This window comes from Vipera berus, assembly GCF_964194415.1.
Source record: "Vipera berus genome assembly, chromosome: 1".
NCBI classification, from domain to species: Eukaryota; Metazoa; Chordata; class Lepidosauria; order Squamata; family Viperidae; genus Vipera; species Vipera berus.
Window position 1 is genome coordinate 359,836,568 of NC_138202.1, and position 21,332 is coordinate 359,857,899.

At 46.4% G+C, this 21,332-nt stretch overlaps 2 protein-coding genes across 9 annotated transcripts in view; one reads left to right on the forward strand and one right to left on the reverse strand.

Annotated features, from left to right (window-relative positions):
• TIMM22 (translocase of inner mitochondrial membrane 22) overlaps positions 1 to 11,267 on the forward strand; it is a 42,851-nt gene extending 31,584 nt beyond the window's left edge. Inside the window, exons 5-6 of one of the 6 annotated variants that reach the window (XR_014027819.1) lie at positions 656 to 768; positions 5,759 to 5,896. Coding sequence is in view for 2 of the 6 variants with exons in the window: in XM_081338466.1 (XP_081194592.1) it covers positions 5,759 to 5,917 (159 nt within the window). In the remaining 4 variants the exon portion in view is untranslated. Of the gene's footprint in view, positions 1 to 655; positions 769 to 5,758; positions 5,946 to 7,216 lie in introns of those variants that run through there. The other 5 variants (XM_081338466.1, XR_014027818.1, XR_014027820.1 and 2 more) reach the window with 5 other exon arrangements.
• Positions 1 to 21,332, reverse strand: part of ABR (ABR activator of RhoGEF and GTPase) — a 182,490-nt gene that overhangs the window by 11,596 nt on the left and 149,562 nt on the right. For all 3 annotated transcript variants that reach the window (XM_081337907.1, XM_081337905.1, XM_081337906.1), the window contains 4 exons: positions 4,806 to 4,865; positions 3,307 to 3,416; positions 2,635 to 2,774; positions 1,333 to 1,467 (listed from right to left, as the gene is read on the reverse strand). In XM_081337907.1, the coding sequence (XP_081194033.1) occupies positions 1,333 to 1,467; positions 2,635 to 2,774; positions 3,307 to 3,416; positions 4,806 to 4,865 (445 nt within the window). The remainder of the gene's footprint in view (positions 1 to 1,332; positions 1,468 to 2,634; positions 2,775 to 3,306; positions 3,417 to 4,805; positions 4,866 to 21,332) is intronic.

Consider the following 21,332-nt stretch of genomic DNA (forward strand, 5'->3'; position numbering starts at 1 on the left):
CCCAAGAAATCTAGTTGTCTTTTGGAAAGGCACATAATAAAATAATAGAGTTGGAAGGGAACTTGGAGGTCATCTAGTCCAGCCCCCTGCTCAGGCAGGAAACCCTATACCATTTCAGACAAGTGGCTGTCCAGTCTCTTCTTAAAAACCTCCAGTGTTGGAGCATTCACTTCTTTCTCAAACCATGAAGCTCTTTAGAAGCAAAGCTAAGAGTTATTCATTTTTATTTATTATCAGAGTTTTACCTCGCTTTGGGTAAGCTGGCTTGAGGCCACAGGTCTGCGTTTTAGGTTTCTGCCCAAACCTTGGCTTTAAGTCCAGTTGTTGGCAAAACCAAACCAAACCCTGGCTAGCTGTAATCGTATTTTGGTTTTTTTTTTAATTTTCGAGTGCCAGCCAGGTTGTTTAGTTTATCGTTCCCTGCTGGAACAAAGCTACAAACTTAAGTTAACTTAAGGCTTAATTCTGGAATGGGTGCAGATTTGCTAAATCAGCCCCAGATGCTGGATGGGAGGGAGGAGGGACAGAGGACCACCCAGCCAATCAGGAAGCGGGATGGGAAGCCAGATGTCCACAAGGGCCGAACAGATGTTGTTGATTTAAGGCAAGCCAGGCCGTTTTTTGCAGTAAACAAGTGCAATCCGTTAATTTACAGCAAAGTCCTCGACTGACGACCACAAGGGAGAACAAAACGTCCGTTGCTAAGTGAAGCATTTCTGAAAGCGAGTTTTGCCCACATTTAACAACCTTCCTCGCCACGGTCGTTAAGTGAGTAACCCGGTTGTTAAGTGAAGCCGGCTTCCCCCGTTGGCTTTGTTTGTCAGAAGGTCGCAAAAGGGGATCGCGTGACCCCCGGGACACAGCGACCGTCATAAACAGGAGCTAGTTGCCAAGGGGACCAGTGGGATTTTGATTACGTGACCGTGGAGAGGCTGCAACGGTCGTTAAGTGTGAAAAACGGTCCTAAGTCCCCCTTTTCAGTGCCGTTGCAACTTTGGACGGTCCCTAAGTGAAGCGTTGTAAGTTGAGGACTACCTGTATTTCTTTTCTTTTTTTCCCCCCTGTCCGTTCGCCCCTCGAGATAAATCCGCATTTTGATCATGGGACCACAGAGATGCTTGTAAGTGTGAAAACGGCTCAGGAGTGACTTTTTTCAGTGACATTGCAACTTTGAACGGTCCCTAAACGAACCGTTGTAACTCGAGGACTATGTGTCCTGATTGCAAACTTTCCCAAAAATGAAATCGGCTTTGCTCTGGCTTTTAAGAGTCTAAAGCTGCAGAGCTGATCACCCTCCATCTGCCCCAAATCTGTGTGAAGGGAACTCGTTACCAATGCCTTGCATAAAAGTTGGATAGAGCCGGTCGGTCAGCAGAGGCTCCGGCAGTTCGCGGAAGTACAGCTTCAGGGTCCCCGCGATGGCGTTGATATCCATGTCGCTCAGCATCACCAGGATATCTGTGCTGTCTAAGGTTCAAATCAAACCTGGGTTTAGAATAGGGTCTCAAGGTTGGCTACTTGTAGAGGGGGGGCGCTTCCACTCCCAGAATTCCCCAGCCAGCCTGCTTTAAGAGGGGTGGGCTTCCACTCCCAGAATCCCCCAGCCAGCATGCTTTAAGAGGGACGGACTTCCACTCCCAGAATTCCCCAGCCAGCCTGCTTTAAGAGGGGTGGATTCAACTCCCAGAATTCCCTAGCTAGGATGCTTTAAGAGGATTGGACTTCCTCTCCCAGAATCCGCCAGCCAGCCTGCTTTAAGAGCAGCTGACCTCAACTCCCAGAATTCCCCAGCTGTCATGCTTTAAGAGGATTGGACTTCCTCTCCCAGAATCCGCCAGCCAGCCTGCTTTAAGAGGGGTGGACTTCCACTCCCAGAATTCCCCAGCCAGCCTGTTTTAAGAGGATTGGACTTCCTCTCCCAGAATCCCCCAGCCAGCCTGCTTCAAGAGGATTGGACTTCCTCTCCCAGAATCCCCCAGCCAGCCTGCTTCAAGAGGGGTGGACTCCCAACACCCAGAATTCCTCAGCCAGCCTGCTTTAAGAGGGGTGGACTTCCACTCCCAGAATTCCATGCTTTAAGACAGGTGTATTTCAACTCCCAGAATCCCCCTGCCAGCATGTATGGACACCATATATCTAAAAGAAGCTGGCTGGGGAATTCTGGGACTTGAAATCCATAACACGTCTTAAAACCCCTAAGGTTGAGAAACAGTGGTTTAGAACCTCCATATTCAGAGGCAGCCTACCTCAAAATTTCAACCAGAAACAATATAGAAGCTTGCAGAGCTATTGGCCCAGTTTGAAACCACCCACTTGGAGGGCGGCAATGCTCAAACACGAGCGTGAAACACACCATCATATGCACACTTCCAAGATCGAAATGAAGGAAGGGAGGGAGGGAGGAATAAAGAATAGGGGAGGGGAGGGGAGGGGAGGGAAGGAGGGAGGGAGGAAGGAAGGAAGGAAGGAAGGAAGGAAGGAAGGAAGGAAGGAAGGAAGGAAGGAAGGAAGGAAGGGCAATGGATGGAAACTCATCAAGCTCAACCTGGAACTAAAGAGGAAGGAAGGAAGGAAGGAAGGAAGGAAGGAAGGAAGGAAGGAAGGAAGGAAGGAAGGAAGGAAGGCGAAGCTCACTGGAATCAAAGGCGGCTTTCAAGTCCTGGATTTTGGTGGCCACCCCTGAGATCCGGTAGATACCGACTTCATCAATGCCCCTTTTCTCTACCTCCTCCACACACTGGCGCACAACATAGGGGATCTTGGAGCGCTCCCGCCTGTGGGGGAAAAAAAGAGAGCGTGGCGGGTCAGAGCAGCCCTGCAATTCTGCAGAAGATGGCCCAACCTGTAAAACAGCGTTTCTCAGCCTCATTTTGAGCTATCTGGACTTCCACTCCCAGAATTCCCCAGCTGTATTATTTTTAGAAATAATTTACAGCGGTGGACATACCTAATCCTCCTTCCTCCTTCTCTTACAAACAACCCTGTAAGGTAGGTTGGGCTGAGAGAGGGACTGGCCCGAAGTCACCCAGCCGGCTTTCATTCCTAAGGCAGGACTGGAACTCGCCATCTCCTGGTGATTGGCCCAAAGTCACCCAGCCGGCTTTCATGCCTAAGGCGGGACTAGAACTCACCGTCTCCTGGTGATTGGCCCAAAGTCACCCAGCCGGCTTTCATGCCTAAGGCGGGACTAGAACTCGCTGTCTCCCAGTTTGTAGCTGGTGCCTTAACCACTAGATCAAACTGGCTCTTCACATATATTCTCCAAATACATTGTTGTTCCCACCCACACATTCTGGCCCAACTTACTTAGTGACCACGCTGATTTTGACTCCGAAGACCCCCGTCTGCTTTTTCGAGGGGGTCCTCTTGAGGCTCATATCCCGGCTGGTGAATTTCATTGAAAATTCGACTTTCACCTGAAAGAAAAACAGACCAATCAGGAAATCACCAACTGGAAAAAATTAGGCAAAGCAGCTAGTCCTCACCTTATGACTGTAATTGGAACTGGAATTCCCGTTGCTCAGAACGGCGGTTGCTATTTGAGTCGCGTTCTGCATTTACAACCTTTCTTTTTTTGCCACGGTTGTTAAGCGAATCTTTGCAGACATTAAGCGGATCACATGGTTGTTAAGCGAATCCAGTTTTCCCCATGTTCATCACCTGACCCCAGGAACCGTCATAAATATGAGTCAGTTGCCAAGCGCCCAGATTATGATGACAGGTAGTCCTCAACGTATGACCACAACAGAGCCCAAAATTTCTGTTGCTAAGTGAAACATTTGTTAAGTGAGTTTTGCACCATTTTACGACCTTCCTTGCCACCGTTGTTAAGTGAATTGTTGTGACTGTTAAGTCAGTAACAATGGTTGTTAAGTGGATCAGGCTTCTTGATGGACTTTGCTTGTCAGAAGGTCGCAAAACAGGTCACATAACCCTGGGACGTTACGACCGTCATAAATATGAACCAATTGCCAAGTATCTGAAATTTGATCACCTGACCATGGGGAAGCTGCAACGGTCGTAAGTGTGAAAAATGGCCTTAAGTCCCTTTTTTCCAGTGCTGTTCTAACTTCAAACGGTCACTAAATGAAGCACCGTAAGTCGAGGACTACCTGTACATAATTATGGGCTTCCTGCGATGGACATAAGTGCGAGGACTGATCATAAGTCTCTTATTTCCAGCGCCGTTGAAAGTGAACGGTCACTAAATGAGGCATCATAAGTCGAGGACTACCTGTACATGATTATGGGCCTCCTGCGACGGACATAAACGCGAGGACTAGTCATAAGCCACTGTTTTCAGTGCCGCTGTAACTTCGAACGGTCACTAAATGAAGCATCGTAAGTCGAGGACTACCTGTACGTAATTATGGGCCTCCTGCGACGGACATCAGCGTGAGGACTGATCACAAGTCCCTTAGTTTCAGGGCCATTGAAACAACGGTCATTAAATGAGGCATTATAAGTCGAGGACTACCTGTACATGATTATGGGCCTCCTGCGACGGACATAAACGCGAGGACTAGCCATAAGCCACTGTTTTCACTGCCGCTGTAACTTTGAATGGTCACTAAGTGAAGCATCGTAAGTCGAGGACTACCTGTACATGATTATGGGCCTCCTGCGACGGACATCAGCGTGAGGACTGATCACAAGTCCCTTAGTTTCAGGGCCATTGAAACTTTGAACGGTCATTAAATGGGCTGTCGTAAGTCGAGGACCCCCGGTACACAGAGGAAAGGGGAGGCCCCGCAGGAAGGGAGGGGGAGACGGAAAGGGGGCGACTGGCACCCCGTCTTACTCACCCCGTTCATCTCGATCACGTCCACCTGCCAGTTTTTCGTCTGCACCGTCTGGGGGTCCAACTAAAATAGGGGAAAAAAAAATGTGAGAAAAATTAGGCCTCCGCTACTTGTCCGGATTGCTTTGGTCGTCGTAATATGGGGAGTCCTCGAGTTAGCGACCAAAACAGCACCCCGAATTTCCATTGCTAAGTGAGACGTTTGTTAATAAGTCAGCTTTTTTAAAATGTTTGGGTTATTTGGCAAAAGGGTGAGGGTTTCCCCCCCCCTCCCCAAAACAGGTTGTGCTTCCAGGGAGACCCCAAGTGGGAGGCAAAAAAAAAAAATCTCAAGGAAAAAAGGGATTCACGCTACAGGCGGTCCTTGACTTACGACCGCAACGGAGCCCCAAATTTATGATGGTAAGCGAGACACTTGTTAAAAGAGAATTTTGCCCCGTTTCACGACCTTTCGTGTCACGGTTGTTAAGTGAATCTGGCTTTGCTGGTCAGGCGGTCGCAAAAGGGGATTGCGTGACACCCCCCCCCCTGGGACTCTGCAAACCGTCATAAATGCGAGACAGTTGGCCAGCATCTTTAATTTTGATCCCGTGATCCTGGGGATGCTGCAACGATCGTGTGAACCCACGGTCATAACTCTCTTTTTTCTGTGCCGTTGTAACTACGAAGGGTCCCTAAAAGGGATGTCGTAAGTTGGGGACTATCTGTAAATGCTGTAATCTAAGGTAGTCCTCGGCTTACGACCGTTCACTCTGTTTGAAGCGACTGCAAAAAAAAAGTAACCATCCTCGTGCTTAACAAACCATCAAGTCACACAGAATCACAATCTGGGCACTTGGCAAGTACCTCTCGTTTGAAAAATGATTGTACGTCACTTTTTCCAGTGCCGTTGTAATTTGAAGGGTCACTAAACGAGCGTTTGTTAAGACGAAGACTTCCTGTTATTTTTCTTTGCAGGACAAAACTCTGCCACCCTCCACCCCTGCAGTGCGGTCTCGGGGAAGAGGGATCCCGTTGCAGGATTTGGTGATGGGTGCAAAGCCCCTCTTTTTCCCACTTGCCGACGAAACGAAGCACAACTCAACAATTCAACACCTGAGCAGGGGGTTGGACTAGATGGCCTCCAAGGTCCCTTCCAACTCTGGTATTCTATTCTATTCTATTCTATTCTATTCTATTCTATTCTATTCTATTCTATTCTATTCTATTCTATTCTATTCCTGATTCTGATTCTGATTCTATTCTATTCTATTCTATTATTATTTTCTTTCTATTCTATTTTCTATTTTATTCTGCATTCTCTTCTGCTCTATTCTATTCTATTATTTATTTTCCTATTCTATTCTATTCTATTCTATTCTATTCTATTCTATTCTATTCTATTCTATTCTATTCTATTCTATTCTATTCTATTCTATTCTATTCTATTCTTCTTGTTATTGTTATTGTTATTTCGGGCCAAGTATGAATTTCCGAGGAACGCTGCCAACGTACAAGTTATTTTATTGGGATTATTTTGGCCACTGCAGGAAACAGCTGGATGGGAATTGAGTTGTTGTTGTGTTTATATCACAAGGGAAATAAAATAGAAGCACTATAAATAAATAGGGATGAATCGTGCAGTCTCATAGCTATAAAAAACCCGGATTTTTGGCTGATTTCCTTCTCTCTCTCTCTCTCTCTCTCTCTCTCTCCTCCTCCCCCCCACCCCGGTCCCCAAACTGCCCCACAGAAGTGACTGGACAGCCATTTGTCTGAAATGGTACAGGGTCTCCTGCCTGAGCAGGGGGTTGGACTAGATGACCTCCAAGGTCCCTTCCAACTCTGTTATTCTGTTATTAACACTGGAAATTTTTAAGAAGAAACTGGACAACCCTTGGTCTGAAATGGTATAGGGTCTCCTGCCTGAGCAGGGGGTTGGACTAGATGACCTCCAAGGTCCCTTCCAACTTTATTCTGATTATGATTAAAGACCTTTCATAAATACATAAATACCGCTAGTTTCGGAATTACAACCGCAACCGAGCTCTAAAAATTCCACTGCTAAGCAAGACCTTCGCGGAGTGAGTTTCGCCCCTTTTTGCGGCTTTGCTTGCCACCGTCGTTAAGCGAATCGCTGCAGTCGTGAAGTCAATTCACGCGGCTGTTCAGTAAACCCGGCTCCCCCATTGACTCGGCTCGTCACACAACCCCAGCCCAGGGCAACCGTCATAAATACGAGTCAGTGGCCAAGCGTCTAAACTTCGATCACCTGACCACGGCGGCAGGGAGGGGGGGAGAAATGCTGCGACGGTCGTTAAGTCTGAAAAGCGGTCGTAAGTCCCTTTTCTCAGTGCCGCCGTAACTTCGAACGGTTCCTAAACGTACGGCTGTTAAGTTGAGGATTTTCTGTTATTTGTCTTTTTTTTTTTGCAGGGCGACCCTCTGCCACCCTCCACTCCTGCAGTGCGGTCTCGGGGAGAGAAGGATCCAGTCTGCGGAGTGGCAGACGGGCGCAAAGCCCCCCCCCGTTTTCCTGCTAGCCGTCGAAACGATGTGCAACCCAACGGTCGCTAAACGAGATCTTGTAAATGGAGGACTGCCTGTCCATCAATTCAGGCTGCAGACCCCCTCCCCGCTCTTTTCAGCCTAGAGTTGAGCCCTCGATTCCTTGATTCTCCAAGCTGGCGCTTCCAGGACCCCGTGTCCTCTTAAGGACGGCGGAAGGGACACCGTCGCAAGAACGTCAAGAACAGCTGGTTCTCATGGCTGAGGGACATTTCGGGAAAAACCTCCCAAAATAAACCCCAAAAGGCCACGACGGCCGCACAGCCCCGAGGACAGCCGGACGGTCCCCTGGGGGAGAGGGAGGGGCTGTGTCTGGAACGTTCCCCCCCCTACCGGCCTGTTTGAAGGTGGATCGGCTGAGCCTTTTGGGGTGGGTCTCCTGAGAATCTCCCTGGAGGAGAAGGAGGAGGAGGAGGAGGAGAAGGAGGTGATCCAGGGGGATACGGAATAACAGGGTCAGGGAGGGACATCAGAGGTCATCTAGTCCAACCCCATGCTTAAGGAGGTTGGCGAGGAGAGCCTATATACCATTCCAGACAAATGAAATTGAAAGAAAGGAAGGAAGAGAGGAAGGAAGGAAGGGAGGGAGGGAGGGAGGGAGAGAAAGAGAAAGAAAGAAAGAAAAAGAAAATGAAATAGAAAGAAAGAAGGAAGGAAGAGAGAAAGAGAAAGAAAGAAAGAAAGAAAATGAAATAGAAAGAAAGAAGGAAGGAAGAGAGAAAGAGAAAGAGAAAGAGAAAGAAAGAAAGAAAGAAAGAAAAATAAAATGAAATAGAAAAGAAGGAAGGAAGGAAAGAAAAAGAAGGAAGAAAGAAAGAAAAAGAAAAAGAAAGAAAGAAAGAAGGAAAGAAAGAATGAAGGAGGGAAGAAAGAAAGAAAGAAAGAAAGAAAGAAAGAAAGAAAAAGAAAGAAAGAAAGAAAGAAAGAAAGAAAGAAAGAAAGAAAGAAAGAAAGAAAGAAAGAAAGAAAAAGAGGGAGGGAGGAAGATCTTGAGTATTTGCCCACAATGAAATAAGGGTTGGAGTAGATGACCTCTATGGTCCTTTCCAGCTCTATGTGGAAGGAAGGAAGAGAAGAAGGAAGAAGGGAAGGAAGGATAGCAGAATAACACACACACGCGCGCGCGCGCACACACACACACACACACACCATCAAGGATTATAGCTGCATTTCAAGCACAAATATTAAGCACGGGGGTTTAACCCAAATTGTGCAGATGGCAGAATCGGCTTTCTGTCTACTGCACAGCCGGAACGATACAACACGCTGGATTATGCGCCTTCGGGAGTGCGCAAAGCAGCTGTTGCATTTGGCCAGCTGTGTCTCTGCAGCAAACAATGGATTGTTTCTTTGGGGTGGGGTGGGGTAGGTGGGCAGCACGCCCCTGCACCCCCCAGGCCGGCTGCTCCACCTTTCATTTGCGGCCACCACAAAGCCCATGTGCAAGCTTCGCCCCCTCCAATGCGCTACAACCCACTGGATTGTGCGCCTTCAGGAGTGTGCAAAGCAGCTCGGTTGCATTCGGCCAGCTGTGTCTCTGCAGCAGACGACGGTTTATTTCTTTGTGTGTGGGGTGTGTATGGCAAGCACACTCCTGCACCGCAGGCTGGCTGTCCCACCTTTAGTTGCAGCCACCACAAAGCCCATGTGCAGGTTCGCCCCCTCGCCCAGGGCCACCCCCTGGAGTGAGAGGGCTCAGCTCTGAGGAAGACAGCTTGATTAAAACCAGGTTAAAGTGGGGAATTTAAGCCCACATCCTGGCTTGCAGGAAGCCCGCCCCTTCCCTAACTTGTAAGCATGACCCCGGGACCCTGTGACCGTCATAAATACGAGTCAGTTACCGAGCGTCTGAATTTTAAACACCTGACCATGGGGGAAATGCTGCAGCGGTCAGTGCCGTTGTAACTTCGAACCGTCACTAAATGATTGGTCATAAGCTGGGGACTACCTGTAGTGCTATAATCTAAGGTAGTCCTCAAGTTACGACTGTTCATTCCGTTCGAAGTTACTGCAGACTGATGGAAGCCGTCCTCGTACTTGCAAACATCAAGTGTGTCCCTGCGGTCACACAATCACCCCCTGGGCCCTTGTCAACTGCCTCACGCTTACGACGGCAGCGTCCCGGGGCTGCCATTTGCAGTCTTCCTTCCCCAGGGAGGGGAAGCCAGGTTCGCTTAACGACCGCGCAAAACAAAATGTTGAAACTCAGGCTTAAGGAACGCGTTGCTTAACGACCGCAGGATGTGTCGGTTCCAACTGCAGTCGTAAAGTGAGGATTATCCAGACTAGCTAACCAGATGCAGAGAGCGGGAGCTGTCGCCTCGTCACATCTGGAGGCCAGGTGGCAGGAAGGCTGTCCTAGATTCTGGGTGCTCTTTTTCAAAGGACTGGGGACCCGCCTTCGGCACATGCTCAGGGACTCCATGCAACCTGCCCCCCCCCCATCCGAGCCCGGGAGAAACTCGCCAGCTGCTGTTTTCTTCGCATCTCGGCTTGGTTTGGCGCCAACATTTCTAGACACAACATGGACCCACAACCGCACAGCTGAGGACAAAGGACCTTCCTGCAACTTTAGGGAAGGAGCATTCCAACAACCTTCAAAACCTGGTCATGGTTAACCTTGGTTTGTTCGGCGCGAGGAGAGTATTTCGCACGTTCTTGAAGCCGAAGCCGCACAAGCCCCAGAAACAGACTCTGATTTTCTAACCAATTGTGGGTCCGTGTGTTCTCCACTTGCGCCCAGTATTAACATTTAAAAATGCTTTTTTTAAAAAAACAAACAACACACGTTTTTATTGTTTTAATGGTTGCATATTTTTTAATCGTCAGCCCCCCCCCCCGGGAATCGTGGAATTGAGAACCGGGGGGGGGCTGGGGAAACGGAAGAAATCAGAAATTTAACGATGTTGTGGTAGCTTGTAAAAAGGGGAGGGCAGAATGATTATTTTTGGAATATTTTTTTCCTTATTCAACTGTATGTCAAAGGTTTGTTTTTTTCTTTTTCTTTCTTTTTAGGCACGTCCCCCCCCCCCGTTGTGTAGTCTTCTCTAGTTTTGTTTCCTATTTCCCTTTTTTTGCAGCCTTTAAGGCAGGGGTCCTCAACACCCCCCCACCCCCCCGCTCCAGCCCGCGGTCCAGTGGCGGGCTGCAAACGGGCTCTAGAAGTGGTGTGCCAACACACGTGTGCACACACGTACAAAACTGGATTTGTGAAAGTGGCATAAAGACAAAACCCTCACCTCTCGCCACCACCACCACCACCGCCAGTCCACCAAGCTGGAAAGGTTGGGGACCACGGTTTTAATGATTTGAATAAGAAGAAAGAAAGAAAGAAAGAAAGAAAGAAAGAAAGAAAGAAAGAAAGAAAGAAAGAAAGAAAGAAAGAAAGAAAGAAAGAAAGAAAGAAAGAAAGAAAGAAAGAAAGAAAGAAGAAAGAAAGAAAGAAAGAAAGAGAGAAAAAGAAAGAGAGAGAGAGAGAGAGAGAAAGAAAGAAAGAAAGAAAGAAAGAAAGAAAGAAAGAAAGAGGGAAGAAGGAAGGAAGAATAGCAGAATAACAGAGTTGGGAGGGACCTTGGAGGTCTTCTAGTCCAACCCCATGTGCAAGCAGGAGACCCCATACCATTTCAGAAAAATGGAAGGAAGGAAGGAAAAGGAAAGAAAGAAGGAAAGAAGAGAGAAAGAGAGAGAGAGAGAAAGAAAAGAGGGAGGGAGAGAGGAAGGAGGGAAGGAAGGAAGAAGAAGGAAGAAAGAAAGGGAGGGAGAGAGGAAGGAAGGAAGGAGATGAAGGAAGGAGAAAAAGGAAGAAAGGAAGAAAAAGCGAGGAAGGAAGGAAAGAGAAGAAAGGAAGGGGAAAAAGGAAGGAAGAAAGAAAAGAAAGAGAAAGAAAAAGGAAGGAAGGAAGAGGAAGAAAGGAAGGAAGGAGAAAGGAAGGAAGGAAGGAAAGAGAAGAAAGGAAGGGGAAAAAGGAAGGAAGAAAGAAAAGAAAGAGAAAGAAAAAGGAAGGAAGGAAGAGGAAGGAAGGAAGGAGGAAGGAAGGAAAGAGAAGAAAGGAAGGGGAAAAAGGAAGGAAGAAAGAAAAGAAAGAGAAAGAAAAAGGAAGGAAGGAAGTAGGAAGGAAAAAAAGAGAAAGAAAGAGAGAGAGAGAAAGAAAGAAAATAAAAGAAACTTCAACCATGGGTCCTGAAAACAGAGATGTTTGCCTCTCGCTCCTGGATGTGCCAAAAGGCAACATCTGGGCTCTTGATGCACAAAACCAGATGTTCCCCTGCCCACCTCCAGGCTGGGATTCTGAGAACTCCTGGAAAATCACCCTGATTTAACCTCCAAGAACATTTTTAAAACTGCTGGGGTGGGGGGGGGGGTCTCAGCCCGTGAGAAGTTTTATATCAAAAATGCGTTTGATCCTTTGCGCTGTTTAAAACCTGAACCGAGTCCTGGGTGGACTGAGAATCAGCCTCTCCACCAGATAATTCGACAGTCGAGCTGAAACCAAATTAATCAAGTAAAAAAACACTGGATGATGTATGTTATGTTTATGTTTAAAATGTATTGTAAAACTTTAGAACTCTTTAATAATTAAAAATAACAGCAAAGGGGGGGGAGGAAGACCGTGCACTCGCATTTCTTCAAATAAATGACCCAGGTCCAATCCACAGAACAAAGGATGAGGTCTGTAAACGCAGAGCTGATTCAATTAGGACTGCCCGTGGAAATGCATGTTCACAAAAATAAGTATCACCGGTGACCTACCTACACACACACACACACACACACACACTTCAAGTGTCACTCCAAAATCAGCACGCCGGCACTTCCACAAACACCCCTTATAAAACAGTGTCGCTCTGCCCCATTTGTCTGCAGCTGCCTCTGAAGGCAAACTCCTTGCTTTCAGGAATAAATCTTTCTTCTTTCCTCACAGCTGTTTGGATCTCATTTTTATCAAACGCTGGGCGCAACCCGTGTTGGATCCCCACATTATTTCTTCTGACACGCTAAAAATAAACCTTCCGGAGAGGGATCTCAGCCGCCAGTGCCAACTTAAGCTGGCACGAGATGGGCAAACTCTCAAAGCGCCACCTTGGCGTATATGCAGATCCCCGGGTTGTTTTTGAGGTTCAGACACACACACACACACACACACAAGAATTATTTGGCCAGGTGTCTGCCAAATCCCCGGTCCCCAAGGAGATCTGGGGCACCTGGTGGATCCCCGACTCCTGTCCAGAAGGCGAACAAAACAACGGCAACTGGATTGATGTGTCTGGAGCGGATGGCTAAATTCATTTGCAGAGAGAAATTGGCTTTTTTGTCTGTGCAAACAGCTGGGAGCCGTGTGTGTGTGTGTGTGTGTGTGTGTGTGTGTGTCCCCACTGATCGATCCAGGCTCCCTGCAAAACAAAATCCGTTTTTTCCCCCAAATGGGAGAGATAATCGCTTTTTGATCCCCCTTTCCCCCCCCAAATGGGAGATATTTTGTGTTTGTGTTTGCGTGTGTGTGTGTGGCCACTGATCCATCCAGGCTCCCTGCAAAACAAAACACAACAAAATCCCTGGTTCCCCCCCCCCCCCGCCGCCTCCTGCCAAATGGGAGAGAGATTGGCTTTTTGTCTGCAAACAGCTGGGAGCCAGGCATCTGTGTGTCTTTGTGTGTGTTTGTGCATGCACATGTGTGTGTGTGTGCGTATGTAGCCACTGATTGATCCAGGCTCCTTGCAAAACAAAACAAAACAAAATGAAATCCCTGTCCGTCCGTTCCCCCCCCCCAAACATACTATGTCTTTCTGAAAAAACAGAACTTGAAACCCACCGGAAAGAAACTTCTTAGCCAGGCGCCTGGACTAGAATCTGAGCCGCTGTTTTTGCTGCAGGTAGTCCTTGACTTACGACCATTCACTTAGTGACCGTTCAAAGTTAACAACATCGCTGAAAAAAGTGACTTATGACCATTTTTTCACAGTTACAGCCGTTACAGCATTCCCCACGGTCACATGGCCAAAACTTTGGGACGCTTGGCAACTGACTCATATTTATGACCGTCGCAGTGTCCCTTGGCAACTGACTCATATTTATGACCCGTCGCAGTGTCCCAGGGGTCAGGTGATCCCCCTTGGCGGCCTACTGATAAGCAAACTCAATGGGGGAAGCCAGATTCACTTAACAACCGAGTGACTAACTTAGCCACTGTGGCGATTCGCTTAACAACGGTGGCAACAAAGGTCGCAAAATGGGGACAAAACTCACCTCACGGCTATCTTGCTTGGCAAAAGAAATTTGGGGTGCCGCTGCAGTCGGAAGTCTAGCTGTACACTTAAAAGTGCAAAAGGCACAAAAAAGTGGGCAAAGGGATTTAACCTAGACGACAATTCAGTGCCTTTTGTGCACGGGGCGTTCTTAAACCACCGTTGTCATTTCATACCAATAAATAACCACAATCCATCATCTGCCAGGCTATTTTAAAACCAAACGGGTTTTAACAGCAACAAATTCAAGCTCTTTTGGAGAAAATTAAGCTAGTCCTCAAAATATGGCCAGTCACTTAGCGACAGCCAGTCACTTAGCGACTGTTTGATATTATGATGGACCTACCGTGTTTCCCTGAAAATAAGACCGGGTCTTATTTGTTTGTTTGGGTTTTTTGCCTCCAAAAGAAGCACCAGGTCTTATTTTTGGGGTAGGCCTTACATCACCTCCAGCACCACCCAGCCGGTCCACTTCTTCTGGGGCCGGAGTTCCGCAGCTGCATTCGGGCCTGCATTTTGCAGTCAGGCCTTTCTGGAAGGCCTAAGCAGCCGAGTACCGAGCTATGGCCTTCCGGAAAGGCCTGTGACCGAGAAATGCAGGCCCAGCTACAGAAGAGGCCTCAGAAAAAGAAGTGGGCAGGCGAGGGGAGGCCTGGCTGCAAGGGAAGCGGGTGCGGGACGCATGGGGCAGCTCAGCACCCCCACCCCTGCCCTAGCTTGATTTTTAGGGGGTATGCCTCGCCCCAAAACTAGGGCTTATTTCTGAGGTAGGGCTTATATTCGATCACGGGATTCAGGTGCAGGGCAACCCAGCTGCATTTAAGATCGTCTTGCAGTCACGTGAGCCTGTTTTATGACAGCTTTGCAAAAAACAAACAAACCCCTAACCCTTCCTACTGGTTTTCTGCAAAACTGTCCCCATCAATTCGCTTCACAAGACTGGTGTTCGCTTAGTGACGGTAGATTCGCTTAACGCACGTGCTGATTCTCTCAATGACAGCAGATTCACTTATATGAAAGCGGGGATTCACTTAACGATCACAGAGTCATTCATTTAAGAGCCGTGGTGATTTGCTCGACCGCCCCTGCAAAAAAGGAGTCGGTCATATGACTGATCCATTTTATGATCGTGAGCAGGATCCATCGTAGTTGTAAGTTGAGGACCACCTTATTATGTTTAGCAACGTTTGCAGGGAGAATTAGGCTGCATTTTTAGCCATAAGGAGGAGTCACGCAAGGAGTCACACAAGGAGACAAATTCCTTGTGTGTCTAATCGCACTTGGCCAATAAAGTATTCTTCTATTATTTCTCATTCTATTCTATTCTATTCTATTCTATTCTATTCTATTCTATTCTATTCTATTCTATTCTATTCTATTCTATATTTTCTATTCTATTCTATTCTATTTTATTGTATTCAATATTTTCTATTCTATTGTGTTCTACTCTGTTCTGTTCTATATTCTATTCTATTCAATATTTCTATTCTATTCTATCCCATAATTCTATTCTATTCTATCAAATTCTATTCTATTTTCTATTCTTATTCTATATTGTATTCTATTTTATTTTATTCAATATTTTCTATTCTATTTTGTTCTATATTCTATTCTATCCTATCCTATCCTATAATTCTATTCTATTCTATCTTCTATTCTATTCTATTCTATTCTATTCTATTCTATTCTATTCTATTCTATTCTATTCTATTCTATTCTTATTCTATTCTATTGTACTCTACTCTACTCTACCCTAACCCTACTCTATTCTATTCTATCCTATCCTATCCTATCCTATCCTATCCTATCCCATAATTCTATTCTATTCTATATTCTATTCTATTTTATTCTCTTCAATATTTTCTGTTCTGTTCTGTTCTATACTCTATTCCATTTTCTTATTCTTATTCTATTCTACACGTGGAAGCCTAAGCCAAAGCCTGAACTCTCTTCTCTGATCCTCAAGTCCTTCCAGCGGGCTGGAGTTCCACAGGTGAAGACTCCCGAGTCCTCCACTGAGAAAAACCTTTCCTGAAGCCTCTCTACCCACTGATTCTTCCAACCCGCCTTTACTCCACCCAGCTGTTTGCAACTAGGAGCAAACATACAGAGGCTTCCCACCCCCCAAGCGACCCGGTGCCAAGCAGGCAGCTGCAAAAACGGAAAATTTCCAAACCGAGCAGGAACACAGCAGCGGAGCGGATGCAAAACCCCAGAAATCTGGATTTTGGCTGCTCCAGGCCAGCGTCACCATCCAAGCAGCCCGGCATGGAAGGGAGAGGCACAAGACGTGGCCTCTGTGAGGAGCTGATTTCTTCCCCTTTCGCTCTCCGTTTAGCACCAAACTAGAAGTTAGAACATCGAAGCCTAGGGCTGGAAGGGACCTCGGAGGTCGTCTAGTCCAACCTCCTGCTCAAGCAGGAGACGGCTGATAGCATCCCGGTCAAACGGCTCCCCATTCTTTTTGTGAAACTCTCCAGGGATGGAGCTCCCACAACTTCTGGAGGCAAGGAGTTCCACTGGTTAATAGTTGTCACTGTCAGGAAGTTTCTCCTTAGTTCCAGGTTGGACTGCCCTCTGATGAGCTTCTTACCCATTGCCCTTCCTTCCTTCCTTCCTTCCTTCCTTCCTTCCTTCCTTCCTTCCTTCCTTCCTTCCTTCCTTCCTCCCTCTTTCCTTCCTTCATCTTTTCTCCCTCCCCTTTCTTCCTTCCTTTCCTCCCTCCCTTCCTTTCTCCCCTTTCTCTCCCTCCCTTCTTCATTACTTATTATTTATTTATTTATTATTTATTAATTTAATTTGTATACCGCCCTTCTCCCGAAGGACTCAGGGCGGTGAACAGGGCAATACATAATAAAAACAAGATACAAAAATTAAAAATTATTAAAACTAATTAAACAGCAATGCCCGTAATAAATTAGTACAGATTAAAAGTTGAGACCAATTTATAAAACCCGACCCCATCCCATCAGGCCAGGCCAGCTTGTTCAAAGAGGTAGGTTTTAAGATCGCGCCGGAAGGAGCGGAGATCAGGCGCCATCCGGAGCTCGACCGGAAGATGGTTCCATAGCTCCGGGGCGCCCACAGAGAAGGCCCTCCCCCTGGGGGCCACCAGTCGGCATTCTTTGACCGGTGGCACCCTGAGGAGGCCCTCTCTGTGGGAGCGTACTGGGCGGAGGGAAGTTGACGCCGGCCGCAGGTGCTCCCCAAGGTATTCCGGACCCATGCCATGTAGGGCTTTGTAGGTCATTACCAACACCTTGAACCTCACCCGGAAGACAACTGGAAGCCAACTTATACCTCATTTTTATTATTTTTATGAATAACTCAAGGCGGCGAAGATATCTAATGCTCCTCTTCTTTGCCCCACGACCCTGCGAGGTGGGCTGGCCTGAGAGAGAAGGACATGCCTAAGGCGGGACTAGAACTTACCATCTCCTGGTGATTGGCCCAAAGTCACCCAGCCGGCTTTCGTGCTTAAGGCGGGTATATGTCAATGTTCGGATTAATAATAATAATAATAATAATAATAATAATAATAATAATAATAATAATAATAATAATAATAATAATAATAATAACAACAACAACAATAATAATAATAATAATAATAATAATAATAATAATAATAATAATAATAATAATAAGAAGAAGAAGAAGAAGAAGAAGAAGAAGAAGAAGTTGGAAGGGACCTTGGAGGTCATCTAGTCCAACCCCCTGCTCAGGCAGGAAACCCTGTGCCATTTCAGACAAATGGCTGTCCAGTCTCTTCTTAAAAACTTCCAGTGTTGGAGCATTCACAGCTTCTGGAGGCAGGTTGTTCCACTGGTTAATTGTTCTAACTGTCAGGAAATTTCTCCTTAGTTCCAGATTGCTTCTCTCCTTGATTAGTTTCCATCCGTTGCTTCTTTTCCTGCCTTCAGGCGCTTTGGAGAAGAGCTTGGCTGCCTCTCCTTTGGGGCAGCCCCTGAGATACTGGAAGGCTGCTATCATGTCCCCCCTCGTCCTTCTCTTCGTTAAATTAGACATCCCCAATTCCAGCAACCGTTCCTGGTATGTTTTAGCCTCCAGTCCCCCGATCCTCTTTGTTGCTCTTCTCTGTACTCTTTAATTGTTTGTTATTTATTTTTAAAATTTTGTCCACTACTCAGGCTGGTGGGCAGCCGTGCAAATTAAATAAGCAAAGAAATAAATATCACCCTTTGTTTCAAAGATTCCTAAGGTGCCTCCAGTGGCCCATTTCATGCCCGAACATGTTGCTACCTCTTGCCTTCCCTGGAGATGCTCTTCTCCTGTGCTGTGGTGGATTTGCTTGCAGATATTTTTCTCTTACCTCTAAAAGAAGCTCCCACCTCAGTTGTTACTCATCATTTACTAGTCTTCCGGCATGGATAACAGAATAACAAGAGTTGGAAGGGACCTTGGAGGTCTTCTAGTCCAGCCCCCTTGCTCAGGCAGGAGAACCTATATCATTTCAGACAAGTAAATTGTCTAGCCTCTTCTTGAGAACCTCCAGTGATGGAGCGCCCACGATTTCTGGTGGCAAGGAGTTCCACTGGCTAATTGTCCTCACTGTTAGGAAGTTTCTCCTTAATTCCATGTTGCTTCTCTCCTGGATTAGTTTCCATCCGTTGCTTCTCTTCCTGCCTTCAGGCGCTTTGGAGAATAGGTGGGACACACACACCCCTCTTCTTTGTGGCAACCCCTCAAATATTGGAACACTGCTATCGACCCCCCCCTTTAATCCTTCTTTTCATTAAATTAGACATACTCAATTCCTGCAACCGTTCTTTGTATATTTTAGTCTCCAGACCTTTAAGCATTTTAGTTGCTGTTCTCTGCACTCTTTCTATCGTGTGTGTGTGTGTGTGTGTGTGTGTCTTTCAACTCAGTGGAAAGGGGGAATAGTTACCCCTCTGCGGAAGTCTTAAAAAGCCGAGCAGGTCAATTAAATTACCCTTTTGGATTTGCCCCTCTTAAAAATGGGCCGCATCCATTTGCACCGCTCAGGTGACCCTGAAGTCACAGGTAAACCTCCAAGCGGCCTCAACGACTCTCTAAAAAAAAGGCGAAGGACCGGCTGTCTGCAAGGAGTATAAATCCTCCCGTTCCCCATTATCCAGGCAGAGCCGAAGAAGCTTCTAGGATGAGAAGCGAAACGTCTTCAAAGGAAAAACGAGGAAGTCCAGTTCCCTTGTGGGAAAAAAAGCACCTTTGGGACATCTGCGACCTGGATGACCAAGAGTCTCCACAGGCTTTTAAAAATGATGAAAGTGCCTGATTTAAAAGTCCTTCCACGAGCAGATGCTCCTTTGCAAAAATAAAATAAAATAAAAATGGCCTGGTGGAGCGGATCATTCCGGAGATATTTTCGAATTTAGCACAGATGGACCGTCTGGATCTTACGGGCAGCAAGCAGAGGATGTGGGCATTTGAGCCAAGGACAGGGACTCTAGACGTCTAAAAATTAAACCGTGGGTGGGTGGGTGGGGGGAAGCAGATTGTCCACGCCGGAACGTGTCTGTAGAATTTCTGCTTTGTATTTTAACAAAAGGTCCTAGGCTTACTTTATTATTTTATTTTATTTTATTTTATTTTATTTTATTTTATTTTATTTTATTATTTTATTTTATTTTATTTTATTATTTTATTTTATTTTTATTTTGCAATGCAATGCAATGCAATGCAATGGAAGAGAACAGAACAGAACAGAACAGAGAATGAATAGAGTAGAATAGAATAGAAAATGAATAGAATAGGAGAAAGAATAGAATAGAATAGAATAGAATAGAATAGAATAGAATAGAATAGAATAGAATAGAATAGAATGGAATGGAATGGAATGGAATGGAATGGAATGGAATGGAATAGGAATAGGAATAGGAATAGGAATAGAAAATGAATAGAACAGAACAGAGAATGAATAGAATAGAAAATGAATAGAATAGAATAGAAAATGAATAGAATAGGAGAAAGAATAGAATAGAATAGCATAGAATAGAATAGGAGTAGAACAGAGAATGAATAGAATAGAAAATGAATAGAATAGAACGTGAATAAAATAGAACAGAACAAAACAGAATGAATAGAACAGAATATTTTTTTTTATTTTAATCCCATTTATATCCCACCCTTCTCCGAAGACTCAGGGCGGCTTACAATCTAAAGCACAAATCAATGTGCTTAGCAGTAGCCTTCATTCTATGTATATGCCTGCTTATTAGGGCTTTCACACACACACCCAAGCGGCATTATTACAAAGTTAGCTTAATTGCCCCCAACAATCTGGGTCCTCATTTTACCTACCTCGGAAGGATGGAAGGCTGAGTCAACCTTGAGCCTGGTGGGACTCGAACCTGCACTAATTGCAGGCAGCTGGTGTTACTTAAGGAGGCATTAGCCCACTGCTCCACCAAGGATCTTATTAGAATAGAATGGAATGGAATGGAATGGAATGGAACGGAACAGAAAGAATAGAATACAGAGTTGGAAGGGACCTTGGAGGTCATCTAGTCCAACCCCCCGTTCAGGCAGGAAACCCTACCATTTCAGACAAACACTGATAGTCCTCGACTTACGATCCTCACTTAGCAACCGTTCAAACTTACAACAGCACTGAAAAAGCGACATAACTAGTCCTCGCACCTACGACCGTGGTAACATCCTCGCGGTCACATGATAAAAATCTGCCCCTTAACCCGGCATGTATTTAGGACGGTTTCAGCATCCTGGGTGGGGTGGGGGGGCACGTGATCCCCATTTGCAACCTTCCCAGCCTTCTTCTGCGAGCGAAGTCAATGGCGGAAGCCGGATTCACTGAACAACCGGGACGATCTGCTTAACAAGCGTGGCAAAGAGGTCATAAAACTAGGCGTGATTCACTTAAGAACCGCCTCACTTATCAATGGAAACTCTGATCCCAATAGCAGTCATCGGTGGAGGACTATCCTGGACTCCAGGACCCATCCTCCCCTGACCCGGTTGGGAATCCAGAATTGGAGACCCCGCACATTTGAACGCAAGCAAAATGCCTCAATTCACCTCGATCTCCACTTCAGCTGTATCAGAAGCACAATCTGGAAGTGCAGAGCTGAAATTGCAGTGGGGGGGAAGGAAAGGAAGAGCGCTATTAATTACATCCATAAGATTAATTACCGCCCTAAGATCTGACGCCTCCACTTTTGCTGGTTTTAACCAGATGAATTTCCCCCCCCCTTTCCCCCCCAGGGTGTGCGGCAAAGGATGAATTTTAAGGAGGAAGGCATGGCAACCGTAGAGAAGATGGGAAAAATTTTCCCTGAGAAGGAAGATCATGTAAGGTCAGGCAGTGGAAGGTAAAGAAGCGAGCGAAAGGGATCCTAAGAGAGCAGCCTCCTGATCGTGAATCGGTGCCCTGATTCCCGATTCGGATTCCGATCGCCCTTCTGATCATGAACCCTCGCAGCAGAGGGTTGGACTAGAACAGGGGTCGGCAACCTCGGCTCTTTTATGACTCGTGGACTTCAACTTCCAGAATTCCTGAGCCAGCTATGCTGGCTCAGGAATTCTGGGAGTTGAAGTCCACGAGTCATAAAAGAGCCGAGGTTGCCGACCCCTGGACTAGAAGTTCAATACTGTTCCAGCTGTATTCTGATTTGATTGATTTGGAAAGGGCCACTAACACAGAAGAGTTACAGGCAGTCCTCGACTTACGACCACAACTGAGCCCAACTTTTCCAGCACTAAGTAAATGAATTTTGCCC